This window comes from Varroa jacobsoni, unplaced genomic scaffold (assembly GCF_002532875.2).
Source record: "Varroa jacobsoni isolate VJ856 unplaced genomic scaffold, vjacob_1.0 scaffold_149, whole genome shotgun sequence".
Taxonomy (NCBI): Eukaryota; Metazoa; Arthropoda; class Arachnida; order Mesostigmata; family Varroidae; genus Varroa; species Varroa jacobsoni.
Window position 1 is genome coordinate 207553 of NW_019213051.1, and position 20331 is coordinate 227883.

General features: G+C 36.9%; 1 protein-coding gene across 11 annotated transcripts in view; it reads left to right on the forward strand.

The window, feature by feature from the left end:
- Positions 1-20331, forward strand: part of LOC111269636 (uncharacterized) — a 178946-nt gene that overhangs the window by 147149 nt on the left and 11466 nt on the right. For 8 of the 11 annotated variants that reach the window (XM_086972158.1, XM_086972171.1, XM_086972156.1 and 5 more), the window contains 3 exons: positions 319-458; positions 6208-6409; positions 17244-18143. In XM_086972158.1, coding sequence (XP_086828284.1) covers positions 319-458; positions 6208-6409; positions 17244-17329 — 428 coding nt within the window. In that variant the 3' untranslated portion in view covers positions 17330-18143. Of the gene's footprint in view, positions 1-318; positions 459-5044; positions 5512-6207; positions 6410-6746; positions 7041-17243; positions 18144-20331 lie in introns of those variants that run through there. The other 3 variants (XR_015314657.1, XR_015314659.1, XM_086972178.1) reach the window with 3 other exon arrangements.

Sequence of the window (20331 nt, forward strand, 5' to 3'; positions counted from 1 at the left end):
TTATGTTAGATTGGCGTCACGTAAAACACTTTCTAATTTACATACTAAATGTTTGCCTTTAAAAATAGTGGCTAGCATTACGCTCTATGTGATTTAAAATAAGTCAGAGTTTATTCGCATTAGTGCCTGTTTCAAATATGTCTACATTTGAGTTAGCTTTACACACATACGTTGTTTTCTGACTCCTTGTAACTACAGAAGCTAAACTCAGCCGAATCGCTGACACTTAATCACAAGTATGACAATAGAGACCAGTGTAATAAGGTCGACATGGATTTCCAATCAAAATTCTACTAATTCTCTGTGTGAATTAAACAGGAACAGAAATGGGCGGCCCTCAGATAGCGGGTCTTTACAGTAGCTACCGCAAGCATGACGGCCTTGTGGCAACGTGTAGAACGCGGGAATCGCTTGCAGGACATCGGGATAATCTTACCTGGTTTGTTAATGATCGAAACGTAAGTTGGATTTAAATTATAATAACAAAAAAAAAAAAAAAAAACAATGCGCTTTATATATGTATAGTAACTTCATAATAAAAACATCATAATCTCATCACTGCAGAACTTCTGAGTTTTTCGGAGGCCGGAACGTATGATAGTCTGGTGGTGCAAAATACGGGCTACACAGCTGATCCAATGAAATCTTTCATCTAAATTCCTTCGATTTTTTGTCGGGTAGCTACACATGTATGTGGTCTGGTATTGACGTGATCGAAGACGTTGCCAATTCTGTTCATTTGTTCTCGTAGATAATGTTCAGTGGTTTGTTGAAATCTTGTTAGTTGTTAACAGTAGAGGTTTGAATCAGTCGCTTTGGTAGGCGGCAACACCTCACAATGCACGATTATCTTCTACTCTCACTAAACACAGAACATCATGTTCTTTGGTATCAGCCTAAACTTTGCCACAGGCTATGGAACACATTTTTTTTTTTATTAGCACGTTATTATCGTTCCTGATCTGGGTCTAATCACCCGTGGTTGGCCGCTTTAGAAATAGCGCCACTTCATTACGTTTTTTTAGGTTTCGCACATGGAAATACGAGCAAGTTAATTCATTAGAGTCAGTTCATACATCGAAATTTTTTGTAGTCGTCTTTCTTCAATTGGTTTGAAATTGTATAATGATAGATATTTAGTTTTTTGCGGATTTCGTGACTGCTCACGCGTCAGTTTTGGTCACCTTTTTTCATAAACTTCTTTGGCAATCGGTCGACAACTATGGGAAGCATAATTCATAATGCAATTTTCAAAACGAAAGCGATAAAACCATCTTTAACGTATCTTGACCACAAGCGCCACAGATTTCTTATGAACCTCGGAAACATTTACCGTAATAAAATTGCAAAATATAGCATACATTTCACATATGTTTAAGGCGGTTGAATTAAGGTATTCCAACAGTTTTATGACATCTACTGCTGCCAAATCCCTGCTTTCAAATGATGCTAACGTCAGAAAAAACGTTCAATGTTTGTTAGGCCAGATATATATACACTTGTTAATCAATATATATATATTTTTTATATACATATACAAAGCTGCGGATTGTGGCGGACCTTTTGACAGTGTGGAGGGAGTCGCGCTGCTATTATTTATTGATAACTGGATGTTTGAAGAATGGATCAGGGCCTCAGAGGTAGCAGCAGGTATCTATAGCTGATCGCATAAGCGTTTTTTCGTAATTGCTTACAGACCCTTGCCAGGTTCAGTCCAAATTCGTTATGCACAACAAGGCGGTGTACAATGACTTCAAAATAGTCCACGGAAAGCACCACCACAACGCGGGAGAATGTTATGCGCGGGTCCTTGCTGGGGCGTGCAAAGTTGCCATTTCTGTTCAAGACGTTCCTAAAGGGCGCTAAGAGATCGTGCCTGTGTGGTGGTTTTTGGTAAACTGCTAAACTGTTGCGTCACTGTCTGCCTTCACGACCCTTACGAAGCCTGCACGCAACTATTGAATACACCGAAATAAAACTGAAGCCAAGTCGACGCCAGAATTAGCCAGCGTGCGTAGTAGATAAAACTTTTGTGTCTACTATATTTGCGAAGTCGCTTCTAACCTAAGGATTTCCGTGATGACAGCAGCAATATCAGGAGCATTAGCATTAAAGAACCCGTATTGCATGCAAAACTCCTTATGGTGACTACCATGGAATTGGGAGGTCTTGAAATGGCGGATGTCAGGAGAATGCAACGAGCAGACCCTCGCCTGAACAACATTACGGTTGAACTTGACGCAGGGGGAAATGTTTCTGAGTACGTACTCGTCAGCAGGCTTCTGTGCTGAGCCAAAAAGATGTGTCGCGTCTTCACGGATTGAACAAGTATAGGTGAAACGGTAATCACGCTGCGCCACTCCGGAAAAATGACATCCAGAAAACCATATAGGGGGTCCTGAAGGACTTCTATAACGGTTCAGACGTATAACCTCAGATCAAAAAAGTGCTGGCTCTGTGTAAAGGTTGTCGAAGTTCAAAGCCTCGAAAATCAAAATCGCGTACTTGAATGCTTCCATTTAAGGGTACCTGCAGTTAGAAAGGCAATCTGTTACAAAAGATGCCAAAGTGCATACGCGCGAGACTTAACAGAGGTGGTCCTAATAAAAAGGAGTAATCCGGTTTGAGCAAAAGAGAATAGGCGCTATAGTACCCTAAAGGTGACACGATAATGCTGTAGATGATTACACGACCTTAGTACAGCCAACTTTGGCTAGCTCTCAAACAGGTGTCACCGCAGGCCTACGGGTTTGGCGTTTTGCAACGAAAATTGACCGAGAGCGCGGATTATGGATCGAAGTTGAGTAGCGCAGCCATGTGTGTAGCGAAGAAATCACATACATGCCGAAAGTAGTGTCCTATATAACTGCGTATTTGTTTACGACGGTATCCTTCCATCATTTTTTTTAGCTGTTAATACAGAAATAAAACAAGTCTTTTTGTGATTGAAACTGTTTAAGTTGGACCCGGATGTTTTGAGTATTCAACACCGGCGCACACGTCTCACATTCCGGATAGTTCCGATAGTGAACGATAGATAATTTGTTATATCACAAAGTCATGAATAATCACGATAGTTACACAAATGTCAGTAAAGCTTGACTTAGAGAATGGCAAGTACACTCTTGCGACTCCTCCTTAGTTCTTAAAAAAAGAACCCATCTAAGGTGGGCTAGTACTTCGGACGTTCAAAACCCTGTTTTGCCTTGCCCAGCATGATATATGTGTACACTACTATAGTATTGCATGTACAGGACTGCATCAACCTGTCAACTGGATGTTCGTAACCCACTCCTAAACGAAATCAGTTTATCACGGATGTAATAATGCGGAGTGGTTGGAATAGCTATGTCTTTTAAGTAATTTCAATTCTAATATCGATTAAAATTGGTTTAAACGAGATACTATCCCAGTTTTACTCCGGTCTTATCACATTTGTTTTATACCGAAAATTTCAACGTTGCAAATATTACGGGATAAACGTTATTTAGTATTCAAGGCAAAAAAGCGCCGTAACAAAGTACAACATGATAAAGATATAGCGGTAAAGTGAAGGGGTAATTATGAAGAAGTCACTGCATACATTTAACTGGAAGACAACTTGAGCTTAGAACAAAGATTAATTACATATAACTGAGTTGCTGAAAAGTTGCATGCCTACATCAGGATAACTGTAACAAGATTTTCTTTGCCCATCTCTAATTATTTATTCTGATCTATATCTAATCTCTCAAGTGTGCCGAAATGTGTCCGCGTTAAGAATGTTTCACCTCGTACAAATGAAGACTGGTTCAATCATTATTTAGTACAAGCAATGTTCGATCCTTTTTTTTCTTATTAATAGTGGTATAAAGAGCTTCTGCAATCGTTATCAATATGTTGCGAGGCGCTAGAATTATCAATTTGTGAACAGGAGCGTTATGGTCGACGGATGCTAAAAAGGTTATAGAACTGATCAAGCCCTATGTGGATATCTATACACATGATGGGAAAAGTGGCTTAACTTTCATGTTAGATATATCCATATTAGATACAAATTTTCCACATGTGCCTTAAGTTTCCGGCTAAAATGGGTTGCACTTATTTTAATTTTAAAAAAATGTTGGGATTCATGGGATTTTCGTACTTTTCCCGCATATTATTTTATGTTTGAAGGATATAAAAACACAATAAAATGCGGAGAAGGGTATGGTAGTACTACTATGCGGGGAAAGATTAAAACTCAATGTGTAACCATGCAATTTACGGTCTTTCGAAGGCTAGAAACAAATTTTACAGCTGCTTTGTGAATGTCTAGCATAGTTCTTCAAGTGCCGCATCACCTAACTGCGCGACGTACTTCCGATCAATACACAAAAGGCCTTGGTTCAGTGCAAGAGCGGACTGTACTAGAAAAATACTATCTTTGCTGAAAAAGCACTAGAAAGTGGTCCTTTTGACACAGGAGAGCTTCACCTAAGAACGATCGGAGTGAAGTGATAGATGATAGAAAGACCGGGCGAGTTCTGAAGTTTAAACTTGCATCGAATGATGCCATTGCTGTCTATTAATGAATGAAGCTGATAGAATGTACTGTTAATCTTTAAATGATTGTAATTTTACCAAGGCAGTGCAAGCTATCTCAGATCCTTCCGTAGTGATAAAATAACTCTGGTTGGGCCGTGTTTTCAAAATGTTTACAAATCCTGAAATTAAAGAGTAGTACATACAACTATTGATGATATCTTGCATGAGTTCGTATTTTGTAAGCGATAACATGACAAATAAACACACAACCGCAAAGAATGCGCTTACTGCCATAAAAAGTTGCACTCAACGTGCGAAATTAAAGGAAGCAATACCTTCGACGGGCTTCAATTATTTCTATACGTCTAGATAGTTTTCAGTTTTTGATTGGTCGAATGAAGACCGTGTAACCAGCGTGATTTGCTATAAGGGATTTCCGCTTACTAAAAACGTCTTTTAACCAATCCAGTTTAGCTGCATCGTTTCCTTTTTTATATTTGCCGTTATTTTATAAGTAACTTGACCAAGTTAACCACAGGTGTAGAGAATTTTCAACTCGACGACTGCTTGCGCGGCAAAAAGGACACGGAGGCTCTGGTCTATACACACTGCATAAAAGGCTCATTCCGGTTTCTGCGAATAAGAAAGTAACGGAGTTCGTTTTACGATGATGTAACAATTGTACGGCAGCTTAGGATCAAGAGAATCAAAAAGGTTCCTATTAGGTTCGAAGAGTGTGGTAAAATATCAAACGGAAAGGCTTTTAAGAAAATCGTTAACTGTAGACGCATTTAATTCACAAAGAATCGAAAAAATAGTAGGAATATGTGCTATTCAGGACGTATTTCAAAACTGTTAGAAAGCCTTCTCGACATCGCAAGCAACATCGACATTTTCTTTGTGAGGCCTGCTAAAATGCTATTGATGTCTCGTGGAAGAGTTAAACCTGCGTTTACTTCACAATTCTTCTATCTGTTGTTCTTACATCGGCTTTGATGGTCGCACGTAAGTACCAGTAAAGCTGAAGAATAGATAAAGCGTATAATTACTTGAGTTTGAGGAAACGTATACTTACTTGGAATATAAGCCCGCAACTTTGTTTACACGGGATTTAGGATCTATCATTCAAAATGCATTTATAGAGCAGCGCTACTTGTTGCGCCTATTAAGCAAAACTTGCGTAATCTGAGAATTATGGATCGTCTGGGTTAATGGTTACAGAGACATATCGAATCGTTAAATGGTTAAAGATATTACTGGTTGTACCTTTGGCACTTGTAACCATAGACTCGCTATGTGGTATCCGCATGAAAGCTATCATGGAAGACCGTCTTTGTATTTGTAATTTTGCTAAAAATTACGTAGACAGCTTTCTGACATGATGAACGATTCTTAGCTTATTTTTAACATTGATAATAGATATGTTTCAATTTATTGGAAATTTCTGGTTTACATTCCCCGTCCTCAAGCCTTCAGAGACAACAGCACGTATCTGATGACTTTAGTAAAACCATTTAATTCTTCGGAGCCAGCTTTTTCTATTAAGTACTTGCTGCTTCTGTCATTTACTCGTTTCCCAAGTGTTTGTACATCAACAGTGGACTCTAAAAAAATTAAAAAAAAACAATGTTCCCATGCCTATTGCATGAGATGAAGACATCAGACTTAAATATTCTTACGCGTATGATTATACTTTTATAGGCATCCGATTGGACATCACTGTATCCAGCTGTGGAATTAGATTCAATACACGTACAAGATTCTGAATTGCAGTTAAGGGTGCCATTGACACCGGGCAATTTTCAGCGCAATGAACTACGTTTGCGTTGCGGTATGATGCGTGGAGAAAGATTTACGCGGGTCGCAGAGGTATCCGCTCACGTCATGCATCACCGATTCTCAGGTAAGCAAACATATATGATGTATTTATTATACATCAATTAATTAATTAATTATTGGGTTTAATTAGTCAAAAGAATATTCTTGTCTAGCAGTATTATTTCAAAGCGATATTTACAATGCATTGAGTTACGCATGATTAAGATATCTCTAGAAAAAAGTTGTGATATATCATTATAGTCACTTTTTAACTTGTCTCGATACGCATGTTATTTACTAAAGTTGTTCGAAAAATTATAAGACTCCAAGCCCCTCTCCTTGCTCTTAGAAAATATATAAAGAAATGTGCTAGGCAAATTAGTAATCTTAAATTTTCATAAATTTGAATGGTTTTTGTACAGCCTCATTTACGCTGAATACCTTGTCATGAAGTATTACATCTTCTTCAGATGCGACAGATGTACTGTATTGTCTCGGAATAAAAGTCTGGGTTTTTTTTTACAATTAAACATGTATAAACTGTAGTTATAAGAACAAAGACAAGTGGCTATGTGCTAACTGCAATTTAAGTGAGCGAAACTTTGAGCTGCCTGGTTTCAGATAATACAATTCGTAGTGACTATCGGTCTCTGAGTTTGCAGTCGGTATTAACTTTTCTTTAATCCGTATATTTGGAAAACATTGCCAGAATAGAGGTAAGCGCATTTGCTACTAAAACTGTCATGTGGTTACTTAATACTTATCTTGACGGTTACTCTATATCCTGCTTTAACATATTGCAATTATTCTCATTCTTCAAAGGTACAATTAGTATATAATACCATAAAGGGTGATAATTATAATATATAGTAAAACATAAAATATTAGGGGCTTTAATTAAAAATCCTGCCTTTTTTGTTCCAAGGTTTTTGTCGAATTACAGTTAGAAGGGATGCTGGTCGAATAAACTATGATCCACTTGAAGGTATAGCTATAGCATTCAAATTTAGAAGTAAAAAAATAATTATATAGTTCTCCTTATCGAATACTTTATAGGAGTCGAAGTATCTACAATTAAAAGGTGCCTTTGCGTTAAAATATGGTTTCACCGTATAAAATCTCCATCCTTTACAGATTATGTTCATTTTATCTTTCATCATGTCGTTTTATCTTTAATAAAATCTATTTGGTTAGAGCTTATAAGTTCCTTTCACTATTAGAATGTATATCATATTTTCGAAGGGCTTCTAAAGAACAATGTAGAACGCTGATTCTTCAACTATTGCATGGTAACTTTATTTATTTATTTTAAATTTCTTTTTATCGTCCACAGTAAAATAATGTTAGAAGTGCTGGAATACTGCATCTCTTGAATAATAGCTACCAAAAATGAAACTAAGAGTTTAGCTAACTTGTCCGCAACTTAGATGAAAATTGGGTAACAGTTTTTTCTGATGCTTAACTTAAACTGAAGGAAAATGTTCGGTCATGCCAATGACCTTCGCACAGCTGTCGTTTCTTTGCGGTTACAGTTTTCTAATATACATGGAAGTGCGAAGAAACTGTTTAACACGGTGGTCTTAAGGAAATTATTATTACTTGTACTATCCCAATACTATCTGTTTCCTTTAGTCGCCCGTGGTCTAATCTGACGAACGATTTGGAGTCCGTAAGATCTTTCGTTATAAATTTAGTTTCTAAGCGTTTTCATAATGGTATGGTCCTGCTGGTTCGAAAACGAGTTTTAAAAATGCGGGTAAAAATGGACCTAGTAAAATTTAATCAAAATAGTAAAAAGTAAAAAAAAAGAACAAACATTCGTGACATGAATGATAACAGGGATTGTTGCAAGAAATACCATAAACTACAATAGTCATAGTGCATGTGGGCGAGCCACTGTGTCAACTAGTAGATATAAGTAATTTTTTTATACATTCATCTACGAGCGATTTCTCAGCGTTTCGTCGGTAAAAGGAAACAGTTCCGCAGTCTAAAAGGGGAAGGTTAAATGTATATAAAACCGTAAAAAGTTTTTAGAAGCGCGGAATTACAAGGCGAATCAGATGACCTAAGGTATGTTTGATATCTTTTCGATTTAAGCTACTCAAAGGACAAAACCCTGGATAGCTCCTAAGGTAATTTTCATGGCATAGTTTGCGTTAGCAGAATAGCGACATCTAGAACTGCATTTGTAAAAAATTTCTACAGCAACTGTCTACAATCTAGTTAAATCTATCTTTTTTTAATCTATCTAATCTTTTTTTAAAACAAAAAGTGCTTTCTGTCGGCCCTTCTTTAGAACAGCGATCGGGACAGAAACATTGCAGGTATTGTAAAGAGAAAATTTACTATTAGAAACTGCAGATGTTAACCAAATTTAGGGAATAAGTATAGTCACTTTGTATATAAGCCGAATAAACCGCAAGCTTTTGATTTATAAACGATCTAACATTCAGATATATGTAATATAGAGCATTCAGTAGATTGGATGATAACTGGGCGGTTGCGAGGGTCATTAGTGAAACCTGGTACTGAAAATTCTAATTTTGCGTGTAGCAGCCTGCGTGATTTCTACGCGTTGTGAGCCGAAAGGTTGATCTATAAATGAGAGGACGAGAGAGGAAAGATGTAAGAATTCTATGAAAAGCCGGAAACATTTTTTTGTTCTGTCTCTATGCTTTTACCTTAAATGTTCTATTTGTTAAGTCAAGATGTTCGGCTAAAGTTCTGGTGAGCGGCTATGGAGTAGCAGATCGTTTACATACACCTATATATTAAGTTCGCAAGGAGGTTTCTGTGTTTTAAAAAACTTATCTTTCCCGCTTCCCATCGCTCGTTGTTTACTTCTGATATACCACTTGAGAACGCCTTTTCTATTTTATCCGCTTGCTGTAACGGTATTATGTCGTGTTTTTTCTCAATATCAATCCGAATGTAGTTTTCAAAAATTGATATTCCGGGTAAAGAAAAGTGCATTTTCGAGAATCTTTTGTATTGTGCATTTCATTGAATCCGAAATAGGCCGGGACATTGACCTTATTACGCTTAAAACGACTAGAGTGGTTTGGCAAGTAATCGGGACATAAAGGACACCGCTGTTTTAGTCAACCGTTTCAGTGCGATCACTACAAGCTGAAGGCGCCTTCGAATGGAGATAACCAATAAACAGTTCGGGAATTGGCCGTAAAGGTGGGGTTGGAGTTATACGATCGTTGTTCTGAAGCTCGGTAGTTTATTTAGATGAAGCTGGGAACTTAAATACTTCATGAACCTTCTGAATCCGACAAGGAATTTGGGCGTTAATACTTCCTCTCGACATTTTGCGCGGTGTCAAGCGTTACGCAGCTACAATAATTGGTTTTGACACAGAACTGTTACTGACGATTAAAAGTTGTGTCTATTCGCCAACATGGAACAGAAATCGATGGTTCTAGGAAAAAAGCCAAGACCCTATGTACAACCAGATTTTTATTTAAAAAAGCCCTGCATTTAGTAGAACTGCAAGGGCTTGATTTACTGGGGATCGCTTTCGATGAACCAGAGTGTCGATCGGTAAGTTTAGTTCCGGTGCCACACGGATTCCACTAAGATCAAGAACTCACGACGTGATTGGCAAACTTTTTTGAAACAAGACCTGCTACCTTTTTGCGAGATGGTATGCATCATTTGATGCATGCCGTCTCGCCAAGAGAAAAGAAGGGTGTGAGAAATGTGAACACATAACATAATTTCTTATCATAAGACGATTAGAAAAGTGTAAAAAGGTTCAGGTTCTTTCTTAGCCTAATACGACGACTTGGTGGCTATACGCTAGCAAGGAGGTTGACTCTAGCCTGCATGATAGGTTAGTGGATAACGTATTTGCCTGTTAATTATAGAAACACGTGATCTAGGATCGGACTCGGGCATAGACACGCTTCGTTTAATAATGGGAGCCGGCACATTTCGCCTCGTGAAATATAGAGGGAGATAAATAGCAGGACCATTTTCCATGTACCAAACGAAATAGGTCACGCCTGCCTCTATGCAAAGAAACATCTCAAACTCCCGAAATTTGGACGCCTTATGAACTCAGCTATTTATATTTGTATTGCTGTACTTTGTGTGTGAAATGAATGTGAACTAAAGCGGCCTACATACAGATTTGGTGGTAGACGTAAATCGTATTATTTCCTAAAAAGGTGACAAAAGAAGGAGGATAAAAATAGCGATATTTACCGAACAAATCCTTTCCATAGAGATTAAAATAGTTCCAAAGCACGATTAAACGCATCAGAAAAAGGGTTTGTCAAGATGTTCTGTCCCGTCTATCTTCCCGTCTTTCCGATACCTCCCGTATACCTAATCCTGTATCTATTTTTTTCGCATGCATCTTTATACACCAAAGATTCTATTAATTGGGCATATATAAATTTGTGTAAATTTAAATCCAATTTAAAATACATACATTTGTATAATAGTAATAATTTAATAATATTTGTAATATTATTTAGTAATGTATATACATTTTTGTAGGCTAACATACCGTGAGCACGGGTGCGTCTTCTGAAGAAATTATATTACAAACTTATCAACAAATTAGGCAGAAGTAAATCAAAATAATAAGCAATGTATAATTAAAAAAAAGGTGCTTCTGGTTGTACTTCGTCAGCAATGTGCAAGGCTTATTTAGCCGACATATACCTTCCTTGGAGTTCGGTTTATGACTTAGATTGTTCAAGACAAAGCTAAATTTCTGGAATAGAACAAACATCGCAAGATGTTTCGATACAAATTACTTATCAACTGATCTATTCAATTCCTTAGAGCTTCTCTGGGAACAGACCAAGTGATTCTGTGGGTCTTGCAATAATCAATCAATAAATCAAAGAAACTATACTATACTCAATTTTTGAGCTTCTAGCATCCGATTTAAATGCAAAATTTACTTATAAGATAAATAAAGCAATTGACTATATGCGTATCTGTAGTTTGTACATAGACGACTCAATTATAAAGATAGAATGTTATGACAACTACGTCTGTCGTTTAAAATTTAGAAACTACCTTACAGCGCTGAAACAAACTATATAACAGTGAGATATGTAGCTCGAATTCGTAGCACTTGTAAAGCCCGTAAAAAGGTCAATACAATGTAACTGGGGAAAATTAGTGTGAAAACGTTTTAGCCCTCGGCTGTAAAAAATCAGGCCTAATCTTTATAAAAACGTATTAACTAGGACTAAAAGTAATTTTGGTAATTTTTAAAGTTTATATTTTAAAGTTGAAAGTTAACGTGCCCTTTCTGCAGAGTGCTGTGCGTCCTCTAGTTGTCTGTTTTTTCTCAGGCTCCTTATTCTTCAGTATAGTTAAATCATGGGACTTAAAAACTAGATATCGTTACACTGCAGATAAGGAATGCTTTCTGCACAAAATTCCTACCGGCAATGAGAAGCGGATCTATGCAAAATAAGAAAGACTACACGCCTAATAAACATCGACATCGACAAATTATAGTGCTTGTTGAGATATTTTTTCAAAAATGTCAACAGTAAAAGATCTTTACTTAGTTCTACGGTGACTTCAATAGAGACCCTCGTAATGTTTGCTGTCATATTTAGATAGATGATTCCGTTACCTGAATAGATAATCCAAACTATTCTCTCTCTCTCTCTCTATATATATATATTGTATAATAAGTTTATAAATTATACTAAAGGTAACCTTTTGACCTTATTTACAGTCAAAAGTGCCTAGTTACCACAAAAACGTCTCAGTAAAACTTTTGTAAACGAGTAAAACGACGATGAACATAGATTCCGGCTTGACTCAACTTATCACACAAAGTAAACATTTAACAGTATAATATTTTCGAAAACGGAAAAAATTATACCAGGTCACCTTTTTGAAGGACAACATTTAAACTTCACACAGCTTTTCCGATTCGTAAAATTTTGACCGGCCTTGGACGGACATCTGTTGAAGCCCAGGTTATAGCTAAACTTTGCTTCATTGAATTTTCGTTCTTACTGTCTTTTCAGCATGACACAGAAAACAGGACCTTCAAAACAAAAGGCAGCAGAAAAATTTTTCTGTTAAAACTGAGTAGGGAAGCGTAATTTTCTTCTAATTGACCTAAGGGTTCGTTTGCAGTGCTTTCATTACTATAGAAATCAATGACATATCAACCAATTAGCTCTTTAAATATCCCAGTATGGGAATCTGAAGGATGAAATGATTCTTCCAATCCACATTTAACTAATGCAAAACAAATTTGCAAATAGATTAAAAATATGTGAAAATGCGTTTTCTTTAAGCATGCTCTAAGGATTCACGTACGAAGTTCTCAAAAGACAAATAATATTACCACAGCCCAAGGGTAAGTTGTCATATGAATATGTATGAGACAAATTTGTAACCGCCATTTAGAAATGTGACATGTATTACAACTATTTATCGCTTATATGACCACTTGAAGCATATCAGTCTAGTCCCAAAATAAGCTTGTTCAAGTTTCTATAAATTAATTGTCTTCCATTTAGGTCACTAGCTGCGAATACCCGCTTCAGAATTTTAAGTGCGGCTTGATAACGTTATGGTCTTATTTTTCTCCTCCACACTAAACCATAGGTTTGGTAGTGTATGTAGCCTGTGCAAATAATCCATGTTTATCATTCGGATACGAAGCGAAATCCTCTGTAAATGACAAAAATATGCGCAGTATTTTGCCCCCATCTGTGAACCTAGAAGAAGGAAACGAGGTACCTCAGTAGATGAGAACAATCATTACTATAAAGGTTAGCTAAAGCATTGAAAAGTTCGTTTTTATTTTTAGATTTCGTAAAAATTTGTAAGTTTTCTAAGTACTCTATTATTAAGGACTTTTGATCCTAAAAATTTCTGTTTTGCTAATTGAGTCATTATTGTAATAACAACAGTACGCATTGTGTTGTAACCCCACTTTTTAATTCCTGGCGCTATGCTCACCGTCAGCGCTTCACCGAAACATCGGTTCGTCATCTTTTTGATGTGTTTTATGTCGCTACGATCGCAATTTACTGTGATAGATCATTGCATATGGCAGTGTATTCTGGTATATCCCTGAAATAACACACAATGAAGCTACATCTTTATTGGTAGCCAAGGAGACCACTGAAACTACAGAGTACAACATAAAACTAAGAGTAATCCAATACGTGAATTCCTTTACTTACCTTGGAATAACATTGAAGCCAAGTAGACAATCATTCTGATAGCAGATTACTTAAAAGAAAGCTATTACTAACCGTCACAGCATCCGAGAATCCACGTAAACGGCGCTGGCTTTTCTTGTGTAAGGTTGCATATTGCGCCTTTTGTTATTATTTGTCATTAATATGACAACAACTCGCCCTGAATTGACTACGCAGACCCATAGAATGTCAGCCAACCTCGACCTAGCGTCCTTTACATTCAGCTAGAAACCAACCTATTACTTGCCCTGTAGAACACCACTATTTGTTGTCGAACTGAGGCGGCAATTCGCCATAAAAAGAAATAGGAGCTTATGTACAAATCATTCGCTAACACGTACCAAAGTTGAGCGACACAGCCTCAGAGTTCTACAAGGTCAAGAAGGCTACCAGTGCCACAATAAAGAATAATTTAAGAACAAATCGACTTGCGGTTTATGGATGTCACTGTAATGTCGGGCGAACACCCAGTTACCATGATTTAGGATAAGATTATCGCTGCCAACTATGCAAAGCACCCTGTGATCGATATGATACTGGGAGTAGCCCTTTGAAATTTATTTTATTAAATGTTATGTGAGAAAGGTCATATCCGCGTAATTGCTTACTTGCTGCTAGACAAATATTCTATTGTGTTGAATCGTGGTTACATGTTTTTTGCCTACGAAACGGTAATAATAGATAAGTTCACGTTTCAGTTCATGACTTCTCTACCATTAATGCCTATATGCTTGGCGACTTTGTTTGCAAGACTCCGCTTCGCTCACCTTTTGCAGTCTTAGCATTTGTCCTTCCCACTTACAGAACATTACGCGTCAATATATTTAAAACTCACACTCCAATGCTCCTAATAAACCTCAAAATCCTTGCGTGTACGTCTAGATTCAAGCAAGCGATTTATGGAGAATTAGTGTACGATGCCAGCCTTGCTATAGCTTCAGTCACCATCGGGACATCCTCTATATTGTCGCCTGCCGAAACTTATTTACAAAAATCATAAATGAATCCTGTGGCGACATGTGTAATGGCTTTCAATACGATAGAGTTATTATGAGAAGTGACGTGTCAATTCAAGTTCGTAACTTTGTAAAGTAAAATATATTTTCGTAGCTGAAACGATTACTATTAACATCTTCAGTATGTTTTACTCTATAAGATTTTGCAACCGCTGGCTCAATACTTTACGTTAAGTATTAAGCAGAGATTATGTTATCTGTGTATTCTTTATTATATAGAAAGGAAGCTGTGCTAATTTTTAGGCAATTTAGGTGTAAGGCATTTCCTGCGAAGACCTCTTGCTAGATACTATACAAAGTTATTTGCTGCTAAGAGTATAATTAATCCTCAACAGAACGACTTTGACGAGAATAAATCGATATCCATCTGACTCGTCAACATGATCCACAATTGGTCGTTGCTCTTAAATAAAAAAAATTATATCTTTAACTTTATATAGCGGTCTCCTGCGGGAGCAGATGATAGCTCTACTCACGTGTCATGGCATTTTCAAGTATTATGAGTTCTACTTAGAGTTTTTTTTTAATCACAGCTGAAATCTTCATAGCAATATAATATCTGAGTTGGCGAAATATGTCTAAATTGTTCTAAATTGTCTAAATTCTTTCAAGGTTGGCCATGTCCTGGCACCTATTCGTACCTTAGAAATAAGCTAGTAAAGGTGGCGGTAAGTAAAGCTAGTAAAGGTTTACTTTGTTTTACATAATAAGCGCCTTCTAGGAATGTCTATGTGAAATAGCTATCAAGACGTTTATTCGCATGTTATCTCGGATTGGTGTCCGAAATCCACATGCGAGTATTAAGGCTAGTTGCTGGTCAGCTCTAAATAATGCAAGGAAACGTAGAGATACGCAGGATGGCCCATGTTCCTAAACTGGCAATCAAAAATAACGTTCGAATCTAGGAACCGGTGAGAGGAGCACCAAATGTCTCCAGGGGATTCGGCACCTAGAGAGGCAGCTCGGCGATGAAAGACGGCATAGAAGAAAACAGATGCGTAGATATGGCTAGCGAATAAGAAGAGCGAATCACTTACCCTTCAGGGATCACAAGAGCACCCTTTTTTACAAACTGACCAAGCTCACCCAAGGCCCAGAGCAGCTCACAATATCAATAGCAAACCATGGCTGATGCGAGGAACAATTGCGGTCACGAGAATGTGCAGCCTTGCCGCAAAAAACTGCCCCTGTGATTACATTTTTTTGTGACTGAAGCCAAAGCAAGGGAAATGCTTGACCTGATCCGTTCATGAGGGATTCCAAGTGTTTCGACTGAATACGCGTTTGGATTCATACTTCTTCATACTTCACACTAAATGAGCCTAGCAAGACCCACTCAAATTACTCCTAATAAGGGCAAGCGCTTGAAGCTAAATTGAAAAAAAAGAGGTGATTCCGAGAGCTTGTTTACATAGAAATAAGATCCGGAGGTGGCGTAATTGGAAAAAAATAACATAAATCTCAAAGGGTGTTTGAATCTTAGAAACTATCAGCAAACAATTGCTCAATGTTGACGAAACTAACATCAATAATAAATGTGAATTTTGCTTGAAACTAGTTTTAAGTTCTTGTGATTTTCATGAACGCAAAGTCATCAACACTACATATGTGCCAGAATGAATAATATACACATGAGTGGTATATCAAGTACAGGGCTAAATGAGAAAGTGACAGATGCAGACTTAACTAACTAACGTGACGAAAATAGATGACGAGATATCTAAACATTTGTGAAAAACCCTATATTATAGTTTTTATAGTTTACATCACATTAGGTACTAAAAATCGACTGCACAGACATCCTCTCCTGTAATCATGATGTAAATAACATATGTGATTTAGATGAACAGCCCAGGATCTGAGACAGCCAGAAATATGAAACTAAGATAAATGATTGCAAAACGTACCTTATAGTAAATACGACGGACCTGATAATTATAATTGGGTGCACAAACTGTCTTTATATTAAACATCTAGGCATCTGTGCACACCGAACGTCGAATACTTTTCAAAGTTCTGTCTGTTGAGCCGTCTTTAACAGGTACCACTTTGCTGCAGTCGGCGAAGTTCTATGTTTTGATAACTCGATCTAGGCAAACTATATTACAATATATTTAAGTCCTATACAGTCGGATCACATAAGCACATCGATCGTGCTAATAATTGAAAGAATGATGCCTAAGAATACACGTTTGATTTTAAAAAGGCTGATTATGTCGATAAACAGACAATTAATTAGAAGAAGACGTGTGAAGAGTACCACCGCCAGTGTCTTTAACCTACCTTACAACTGTATGTGAGTTAGTAGAAAAAACGGTTCTATACCGGAAGCATCATGAAGCAAATCTACCCACCACGGTTACGTTACTAGTTTATGGATCTGGCTCGATCCTTAGCGCAAACATAAACGATCCACGACGAAGCAATGTTTCAGACTTAATGACCAAGGTAATAACTGACCAAGATGTAGTTTTAGAACTATACCAGGTGAAGAAGATGACAAAGTGATGCTCTTTGTGAAACCCTATAACTTTATAGATTAGATTCGTTTCGAACTCAATTTAATTTTAGGTAATCTGTTCAATATGAGTTGAAACGAAGTGATAACGCTGCATTTGACATATGAGTGCATAGCCTCCTAGAATGTTCTGTAGGCCTGCTAAGCACTATATCTTACTTTTTTATATTTCAGCCCAGAGTTCACGTTCTGCGAGTCGTTGTACAACCTTACCGGTGGCTGTCGTTCTGCTTGTCACCCTAACGCGATGGCAGCCCTAAACCATTCCTAGTTCTCAAGCAGAGTGATCACGTATTTCGTCATGAAAAGTCTTAACATCTCGCATAGCCAATAATAGAATGACTAACATGCGACGACATTGACTCAATGTCTGTCTTCGTAACTCTACTGTACAACGAGCCCCAAAGCTCGCTGTATTTTCGTACTATTCAATTAACATAAGAAAATGGGATTAGGCGATATTAATAAAATGACAAAATTGCAAACGATTAAAAGGCAACTGAAAGCAAATTAGTGGATTGTTCGCTAATTAAGCGACAACGCTGTCATTCTCGCCATATTTGTTTTTTACATACGATTATTGATTTAGTAAATACGATTGTTGTGTTATTATAGTAGCCTGGTAATATTAGCATAGTGATTGTTTACGGCTAGGTTTAATGATAGAAGTAAGCCGGTTAAGATACGAACAATTCCAGCAGCTAAGTACAGCGAGATGACAGTGAAATTTGAATGAGAAAAGAGGCTGACAACAAAGTTAAAGGATGATGGAGGGGCTCGAGGAGGAGGACGGAAGAAGGCAACAGAACGACAGGTGTTCGGTTACTGCGTGAATGTGTTGTGTTTTACTTCCTGTTTAAAAAATGATGTGATAACCGCTCAAAAGCGTCCTGGCCTTCAGCGTCAATGGCGCACAGTGAGGAGTAGTCAGTGTTGTTACTTAACGCGTTATGACTATGAAAATGAAAATAGTAATAATAACAATAATGTAATATTATAACGGCAAGAGCAATATTAAAGTTGTCACACTTATAAACAATTATGAAATGCCAAAATAAATTGTGTTCAGAATAATTGTACAATGACTAATTTTTCGAAACAATAAGATTGATTAATAGAGATATGTCTACTTTTTAACACTAGTACTTTCTCTACCGGAGTGAAAATGTTTTTGTATTCGTTCCATACGTTAGTTGAAAATATAAGGCACTCAAAGGGATCAAATACTCCTATGGAAAATCAGCTAAGATAAGATCTTTTCAGAATAAGGTCTTCTTTCTTTCGGAATTACTACTTGTTGCGTTATATGTGAATTATATATAATACATGGGCTATTTAAAAGCCAACCGACATCATAATTGTTTGAATTGAAAGTAGGACTTAAATGTGCATCAGGAATCATTATTTTCAGAGTGCTCGACTGTTATCAGCAAAAACCTGTTTCGTTACTACAATGAGCGAAGGGGATGCCCGACCCATTGTTGGAAAACTCTTGATGGCCCGAATAAAACAAGGGGTCGAAATTCTCAAATTCTTTAACTGTCGTAAGTTAACAATGAACGAAAACAAAACATGTATGTATCATATTCTGCAGGCTTACTTAGAATATTCAGTTCTCGTATTTAGTCTCGACAGGTTTTAGCCAGTAGTTGTCTTCATACGCTGCTTAATAAATTGTTTTATTTTCTATTCGATTCGAATATATGCGAGTATGTGTCAGTATTGCCGTTCTAGAACCAAAGTTAAAATAATACTGATCTTTCTGAAAAACATTTGACTGGTGGTTATATTGTATGCTGTTATTTCACCTATGGTTCGTAATGCTTAGAAGAACGATAAAGAAATCGAGATCTGTATTTGCTATTCGCGATGTTTTACTTTAATATTGATGGAGCTTTCGCGTACGTGAATACAATAAAGAAGATTTAATTCTTATAACTATTATATTAGACGTAATAATAGGTACCCTAAAAAGTAATTACTTTTGGTCATGAAAATGCATTATAGCTAGTTGTCTTAACTATATATTTTTTAGTTAGTGGTCTCCATGCTTAAAGTATTCAGGAACAGATTCACACAACCTTTTTAGCTTATATTTTTTCACTCTATCGTCATCTGGATATCGCTCGGAAATTTCAGATTTTCGAATCCCATCCTCGCCCTTAAGGGCTATGTAGGCACGCTTTCAACGAATTGGGTCAAGCCAACTTCAAGCTAAAGTAGAAAAAAAATTAATTCGAGGAGTAATTGGTTATATTGTCCAGACTTTCAGTCACATGTTATGCGTTACTTGCTGCGCGCACGTCGCAGAGCCCATCAAGAAGTTGCGACTTTGAGCTTTTTTAATAATAATAAACGAAGTCGAAACATTTATGCTACATCTCTCTTTTCATATATTATTGTTGTGAAGGAAGCGACGCTTAATTTATTTTATCACATGTGAAGTATATGTTAATAGCGGATTTCGAAAAAAGGAAGAGTTGAAAAGCCAGATCTAGAACAAGAACACGAAACAGCGTTCAAGAGTTTTATCGAGAATAGGTATCAGAATCGCCAACTTCTTCGAAGCTGCCTTTATAGGCTATTCAAAAGTTGCACTGTAAGACGCAATTGTATGTCCTATGGGAAATGCTTTGCCTCACTAAAAAAACCTCTATTGTGGTCACCGAGTAAAGCTAATATGCATACACGCAAAGAGGGTTGCGATAAAGAAAATACAAGCATAATTAAATAATTTGGATTATGAATCAATTAGACCTGAAAAAATGGTGTGGATATTTATTTTTCGTTGTGTATCGCGTACAGTTTTACGTGTAAAATCACAATATTGGTAAATTTATTTATAATAGAGCCACATACGTAGAGTTAGATATCGCCGTTTGGTGATCTATGATTCAGTAAAAAGTAGTACGTAATAAAAGCCCAGTGAATATCTGAGGACAATGATTGAACTTTGCAGAGCTAGCATTACGACTTATGGGAACTAGATGCTAATAGTTAGCAGAATGTAAAAAATAAAATGGTTTAAATCACGTTATACGCTTAGGCTTAAAGTTTTATTAAAACAAATTGATTACAAAGTAAGGAAAGGTTATGTTTCAGGTGCAACCTAAATCCATGCCGTCGGTTGAAACAATAGTAATAGATAAAAAATCAGTAACTTTAATTTTGAAATGAAGTTGTCCAGCATTTTTACATTGTAGTCGAAGACCACCGCGGCTTGATTTCGGTCTGTACTCTTTGTATATTAAATCACGCCGGA